This window comes from Octopus bimaculoides, chromosome 13, assembly GCF_001194135.2.
Source record: "Octopus bimaculoides isolate UCB-OBI-ISO-001 chromosome 13, ASM119413v2, whole genome shotgun sequence".
Lineage (NCBI taxonomy): Eukaryota > Metazoa > Mollusca > Cephalopoda > Octopoda > Octopodidae > Octopus > Octopus bimaculoides.
The window spans coordinates 46,443,965-46,452,028 of record NC_068993.1 but is presented as its reverse complement, the minus strand read 5'-3'; the positions used below and the strand labels follow the sequence as shown (position 1 = coordinate 46,452,028).

The window sequence follows — 8,064 nt, the reverse complement described above, 5'->3', positions numbered from 1 at the left end:
GTATATGAGTATTTAGTTGTGTCATTATGTATGTGACCGTGTTGCTGAATTGTACACACACGCTCGCTCATTCATGCACGCACACACACACACACACACACACACACACACACACACACACACACACACACACACACATATACACATACACACACGCACGCACAGACATACGCCGACACGTACGCACACACACAAAAAAAAATCGACCTTGGAATCAATATTTATGATCATGAGTGTTCAAGTGTTCAATTACTTGAACTACCAGCCTCATTGAATTAGCGTATACGTGGCTGAGTATAATAGAGGTCCGTACTCTGAATGCAACACGACACAGGAACTAGTCCGGGCCTTTGAATTACATGTGGAATCCACCCGATGGGCTTCCGCATAGTTTCCCTCCACCCATTTTCACTCATTGATTGACTTCAGGTTATAGAAAATGGCGCTTACCTAATTTGCAATACTGAGAAAGGGGCGAACTTCATATACCCTTGCTGCACCCCATATATATCATTCAGCGTCATAGGAGCCATTGTGTCCTTTACTAAAAGAGTAAGGCATGAATCGAGGACGATGTGCCTGCTATTTCTAGCAACCACCAATAGTTGTTTTCCGCCGTTGATATGTTAATATGCTCTTTTTGTGTGTAAGAACAATGTATATTTGATATTGATATGTAACATGTCCGTGCATGTTTATTGTGTGTCTATGTAAGTGGAGTATGTATGTGTTGTGTATGTGAGTGTGTATGTGAGTGTGTATGTGTGTGTGTGTATGTGTGTACGTGGTGGCGGTGGTGGTATTGTCTACGGTGGTGATGGTGGTGTCAAACTGGAGAAACAGCAAGAGCATGAGTGAGTAGGACGTAACACGAAGCACGATTCTCTCTAAGCTTCTTCTTCTCTTTCCTCTTTCTCTCCCTCCCTTCCTTCCCTGCTTCCTTCCTCTCTTCTGCCCTTTTATTCAGACGTAAGAAACCTCATACTCAAGATCATCAAGTGCCAGTAGCTCCCTCTGTATTCGGGTCAAATCCTGCTGTAGCTTACGAATGCGAATTTTCCTTTCGTTGTCAATGACTTTCTCCATTCCTTCGGCTGACGGCAGCCCTAGTTGTTGTTCAGGACAAGTCTCCATGGTTTCGACGTTCGCCTGAGGTTGTCCCCTACATGATGATGACAATGTTGATGAAGATGATAATTTTGATGACGATCTTGATGATGATGAAGATGATGATGATGATATTAATAATGATGATGACGATGGCGCAGCCGCTTGCGCTGGCGATAAAGCAGAAGAAGTAGCTGTCACTGATCTTGTTAATGAGGTTGTGGACGACAACGACGACGATGTAGTAGTAGTAGTAGTAGTAGTTGTTGTAGTTTTTGTTGTTGTTGCTATTGTTGTTATGGTTGTTGTTGCTGATGATGATGATGAAGGTGATGATGATGATAATGATGATGGTGATGATAATGCCGTTGACGAAGACGACGACATCGATGACGAGGATGTAGGCTGAACTGAAATATTAGTATCAGTCGTAATAATGCTGCTATTATTAGTATTAGTATAAGTGGTAATAGTACTAGTTGTAGCAGCATTAGTAGCAGCAGTAGAAGTGCTGTTGTTAAATGTAGTATTAGTAGTAGTAGAAGCTAGATTATCAGTAGTAATAGTTGTAGCAGTAGCAATGGTATTAGTTGTTACCAACGTCGTCGCAGGCGCAGAAAATGAAGAGGATGAAGATCTGACTACAGCTCTTGATGTTGCTTTAGAAGCCACCTTTGCTGCTACTTTCGCCCATTTTTTGGATGATATTCTCATTGGCTCTTCGATGCGAGGACAAATTTTGCTATTTTCTTCTTTTAAAGTACAGTCTGAAACATACGGCAGTTTTCCCCTACTCTGAGAAGGGGGCGACACCTCGCTTATATTCTTTTGTAATAAAGGTTTCATTTTCGATGGAACCATTTTGTTTGAACATGTGAGCATGTAGTCAGACGATGGCGATGATGACGATGATAACGATGAAGATGAAGTTCTTTTAGGACCCGACTGTACTGGAAGTAATTCTTCGGTATTGTTCAGCTTGGTTCGCCGATTTTTTGTATCATCAATCCAAGATTTCTGGGTTAACTTTTTGAAGAGATTGAGTCTGAAATTTGACCAGGACGAGGATATTGAACTTGATGTAGCCAAATTTGGCATCATTGTGGTACTAGAACCACGCTGTAGAGAAGGTGACGATATTGAAGACAATCTCATGGAGGCGACTGTGTTGTATATTTTCCCTGGATATTTTTCTTTTTCAAATGTTCTACCTTGACGATCTTCCCCTGAACCAGCATATTGGACTCTTCCTTTCCTGTACTGCTTGTTATTATATTCTTCATCATCGTCATTATCAGCAATGACTTCATAGTTGTAGTCATGGCAATGGGGGTTAACGTTGTAATAATCATCCCCATCATCTCCCCCTTCTCCACAACCCTCCACTTCCACTAAAAACCGCACTGTCTTATGTACACTATATCTGTTTTTATCAGGAGACCGTGGCGGCGATGGCTGTGTTTTCGACCGACGCAAGCTTGGTCGCTGTGGTTTCTTTAGTCTATAATGTTGATTCATTGCTTTATCGTTCCGTAGGTCGGAAACAGTTGCAGAGTAACAACCGTCGTCAACAGAAGGTGATCCCAATATGGGTTCCTTTAATATTTCAACTGACGATGTAACCGGAAGTTGTTCAGCTTCATTGTCAACGCTCATGGAAACGCTGCGATGAGCTGCAAAAAATCTTGCCTTACTTGCTTTTAAATTATTAAGCTTGTATCTCTTACACATTCTCGTAGCACCAATACCGTTATCTCCCGAGAAACGTTTTTCTTCTTCATTTTTGTCTTCATCATCCTTATCATCATCACCCACTCCTTCTTCCATCTCTCTCACTCCTCTCACTCCTACTCCATCACCTTCTTCGTCTTCTTCTTCTTCGTCTATATATTTTATAGTCTTGTTATTCGTGTCCTCTAGACAAGCTTCCTGCTCTGAACGTATGATGAGATTTTTGGTATATTTACGGCAATTGGACTTGAAATTAGAAACCTTGCTTTTATCTTTGACTAATAGACCCGAGATTTGAAAATTGCCTTCATTTCTTTCCGATATCGCATCGACTTCGTCTTCTTCAGGGTGACTGTCTTCTGTTGTCTCTCCAAAATATGAGACCACGTCGTCTGCATCGGATATTGAATGGCAGCTGTCAAAAATACATAAAAAAATGTTAGAGTGACAATATAATCTATGACAAGACAATAAACAGATAAATTAACATATAGAGAGGTATGTGAAGAGATACAAGGAGCGATGGGAAATAACAGTTACGTTTTAAAACAATCTAATGCCAGAGATATTTGACAAACCTCACTCATATTTTTCGTCATTGCTTGAAAAGAGTACAAATGAATAAATAATTGCTTGAGTAGAGTACAAATGAATGAATAACACTTCCTTCAGTTAATACACACACACACGCACACACACACACGCACACACACACACAAATCTCTCTCTCACTCACTGTCCCGCGCCTCTCTCTCTCTCCTGCCCCTCTTTCCCTCTCTCTTTCTCATATATACTCACCCACAGCAATGCTTTTAACTTAAAACGCTCGGAATGAGTTCACTGTTTGAATGGAAAGCTTTCGACGGAACTATTGTTCAAAATGGTCTACATGCAAATCCGACAATGGTTGGACAAATTCTCCGGAGAAGGCACAGAGATGTTGATGAGGATGAAAATGATGATGATAACGATGATGATGACAACCACTGAAGAAATTGGTAGTCCTATTATTAACTATGAACTAAATATTTTATTCATTTGAGAGGCAATTTTTAGAGTGAAACATAGACCTACCTATAACAAATTATTTAATGTAATGTAATGTAATACATTCTCTAATTACTTTACTTGAAATATGGAGTAATTAAAGAATTTGAGGGTTACATACATTAACTTTCTGAACAGTATTTTACTGGTATTTATATATTGACTATGTATGAAAGAAAATGGCTTTTCATGAAATAAAAGCATTATTTCACTCGTTAGTTCAAGGTTAAAATGTTCTAGTTAGCCGCGTACAATTGTAACACAAGTGTGAATTGAGCAGCTATTTGGACTTACCGCTGAGCAGAAGCAGCAGCAGTTCCGGTGATACTGGTAGACAAACTATCCAACCCGTCTTCCGGCATCAAAGCGAGCAGTTCATCAGTAAAGCGGAAATATGAGATATTTGGTAATTCCAATAAATACTCCAGACGATTGATTTCTTCCTCGAGCTTAATAGAAAAGAGATAAGAGCAAATGATAGGAAACAGTGAAAGCAATTAGTCAATGAAGAATCAGATTTAATTAAATTTTAAACCTAAACTAATGTAATAGCAAAAACGTTAGGATGTTAACGCAAATATATGGATAAGTTAATTAAAGAAGTTGAGAACATGATAGTAAAATAAGAAGAAAAACGATATTTAACTCATGAATACAATGAAAATAGCAATCATTTAGTTTATTCGAAAATTAAAATCATATGATTTTTGTTCGTTGTATTAGGAAAAACAAACACACACACACACACACACACACACGCACATACGCGCGCACACACATACTCGCACACACGCACACACACACAAGCCAAGAAGCCAAGCAGCAAGTAGAATAATAATAGCACACCACGCGATAACATTTGTTAAAGACAAAGTAAAAAAGTTTGTGAAATTTGTTAGACAGAGTAAAAAAGTTGAATATAAAACAAATAAAAATTTTATCTATGGACCAGACATTTAATTTGAATATTATTGTTATTTCAGTGCATATGTTGTATTTTGGCTTCAACGCGGTTTCGATCCCAGTTCACGTCTAGAAAGTAAAATGTGCATATATGTGTATATGCGTATGAGTGCAAATCTACATGCATGTATGTGTTTGTGTGTGTATAGAAGTATGTATGTGAACTCATGGTTCTGTCATTTTATGGCTGTATTTTTTTAATATTCTGTCAAGAAACGAAAGACAACGTCCATAACTGTAATTAAAGAAACAATGACTGCTTGGAGACAAGAAGAGAGAAAGGAGGTTTATTCCCAGAGCAGAGATTATGCCGGATTACTAACAACAGAAGGGCCTATACTGAGCGTTAACCATAAGCCCAGGTAGTGGACATATTTGACTTTACTGCGCAAGGACAAAAACGGCAAAGTAGACTAAAGTGTACTAACATGTATTATGTACTGATGTGTTCTAATATAATAATATGTATATTATGTATGCTAAGATATGGTTAGTTCACATCACACTGTAAAGATCATAGGGCTAGTTTCCCCGGGTTATCTGGCGTATAAATTCTTCTTTGGACAGGAGGCCAGTGCGTCGTAGGATTACTCATTTTTGCCAGCTGAGTGTAATGGAGCAACGTGAAATGAAGTGTTTTGGTCAAGAACACAACGCATCTTCGGTCCAGGAATCGAAACCACAATCTTACGATTATAAGTCCAACATCCTGACCACTAAGACACACGCTCCCACTATGCGCTAATGTAAGCTGTGTATTAACATGTGTGATAAATACTAATATGTATTAATGTGCAGTGTGTATACTCATGTGTAATAATGTTTCAGATGACACGGAACCCCAGGAAACTGGTGATTACCTACGTTGGCAAGACTTGTATTATTTGAAAACCCGACAGGAAAAATACAGTCAAACTGCTGTGGGGAATGGAGTATCAAACGATTTGGACAGAGACCTTCTTCAGGGAAAAAACGATGGCAAGAGTGAAATACTAACAAAGATAGTTAAGTACCATCTATGTATGATTAATTGGCTGCAGCTGATGGGGAGGGCAAGACAACGTGAACGTCCGTACGTAGTCATAATGTACAATGAGTGCAGTATTGTGAACTGCGTGCTAAAGTGTAACGCACAGAACTCTCCCCCGTCCCCTCTCTTTATCTATCGCCCCTAGCTCTCTCTGCCATGGTGGACGACGACAACAACGACGACGATGATGATGATGATGATGATGATGATGATGATGATGATGATGATGATGATGATGATGACGATGTGATGATGATAATGATGTTGATGATGATAGAAACAAACTTACCGCCACTAACTCTCTCTTGTAAACTTTATTCTGAATTTCAGCCCTGTACTGCAGCTCCTTCTTGTCACTGAAATCGAACCTGCGGATGTTGGCTTGGACTGTGATACCAGTACCTGTGATCACTGGATTACCGTTTGACGTCATAATCGCGTATATCTAAAATAATGATAATAAAAATAAAAAAATAATTGCATTCAATCGATGTCCGAAAATATATATTTTTTAATTTTGTAAAAATCGCCGAATGTGTCAGTTTGACCCTCTAATATAGTCGTTATATTAACGGCTGCTACTGCTGCTGTAGCCGCTGTTCCTGCTACTGGTGAAAGCGTTTAAATATGAAGATACGTTGATACCATAGAAACCCAGGAGTGGTGTTTTTTTCCCCTCCCTCTGGTCCGTTACTAGATATTCTGCAAATAAATCATGGATTCTTTCCTCCGTTCACTGATTAAGCCTTAAGAATCACAAGAACAAATAATGAAAATTATGATAATGATTTCTTGCATGACTATAGAAGGAGCATTGTTGATTGAGATTATTGGTATTCATTTCATCAACATGTGTAAAATAAATATTATGAGACCTTCATGTTTATCTTGTTAAAGTTATTCGTAGTAACTCCTGTATAGCTACTTTAGATACCATCCGTGTGTGATATGTTGGTTCTGCATATTAGCGTCTTAGAAAAGACAGATCATTTATACTAGAAGGGCCTGTGAATGTTTCACAGAATTTATAGAAAATCTACTGGGTTATTCTTGAAAACTTTATCCAAAAAGCCTGAAAGCGTAGCCTGTGTTGTGTCTGTATCAAAAATAGTCGCTCATCTGATATTCATTGAAAAGTGAAGGATGTTGGAATACGATAATTACTTAATACACTTTATAGTAAAACAAAAAATATTTTACATGTAAAATAAAGGGGTCACAATTTAATGCAACATGGCATACTCTGAAAACCACATCGTTGGTAACTTATAAACCAAGGCAATGGGTCAGAGCCAATACATATTTCAATTTGCGTACACATATCAATTCAATACTTCTTTGCTGATTATGTTCATGTAAGTTCTCCCTCTCGTTTTCCCTTATCTGTCAGTATTGATAACTTTATCTCTCACATCAGATGATTTGCGAGCCGTTGAGAATGCAACATCTAGCTGACCATGGCATAAATACAGGTTCAGGCAAGAACAGCCTCACTTTATCAAATGTCTGTTCTTGTGTTTTATTGATAGTTATTGGATAAGATAGGCGAACTGGAAACTGGTTTCTTTCTGAAGCGAATAGCATGTTTGGGATGCGCATGCGTTAAGTGATAAGTAATATAGAAAAACTTAGTTCAACTTAGTTCAATTAAAAACAAAATACTTTTCACTATGCACCCAACATCGCCCCCTCCATCACCACCACTGATAACATCATCAAACTTGAGCAGCAACTTGAGCAACACTCTTTGTCTGATTACCTAGGATAAACTGATTTGATGATCGATGTTACTGTCATCACAGAGCTTTCTACTAATATACCTTCTGTTCAAATAGGCTCATCCTTTCATCCGATGATATGTTGCCGTAGAGTCGTGCGACTTCTTTAGATATGCGACTTCTTTGGGATACATACCCAAAGAAGTCGCACGATTCTACCGCAACATATCATCGGATGAAAGGATGAGCCTATTTGAACAGAAGGTATATTAGTAGAAAGCTCTGTGATGATAGTAACATCGATCATCAAATCAGTTTATCATGGACGAACCGCCGGATTACTACTTCTCACTTTGAAGGGTAAGCGTTTGCAATCCAGGAACAGGAAATATCAACCAAGTACCTGATGCACAAGCATCATGTATGGGTGAGTGTGTATATATATGTGTGTTTGTATGTATATATATA

The 8,064-nt window shown here is 38.5% G+C and overlaps 1 protein-coding gene across 1 annotated transcript in view; it reads right to left on the bottom strand.

Moving 5' to 3' along the window:
• Nucleotides 1-14: 14 nt before the first annotated feature.
• The window catches only part of LOC106869702 (uncharacterized), an 875,881-nt gene continuing 867,831 nt past the window's right edge, over nucleotides 15-8,064 (bottom strand). Inside the window, exons 15-17 of the mRNA XM_052972461.1 lie at nucleotides 6,168-6,323; nucleotides 4,180-4,334; nucleotides 15-3,253 (exon numbers count right to left, since the gene is read on the bottom strand). Of these exons, the coding sequence (XP_052828421.1) occupies nucleotides 964-3,253; nucleotides 4,180-4,334; nucleotides 6,168-6,323 (2,601 nt within the window). The 3' untranslated portion in view covers nucleotides 15-963. The remainder of the gene's footprint in view (nucleotides 3,254-4,179; nucleotides 4,335-6,167; nucleotides 6,324-8,064) is intronic.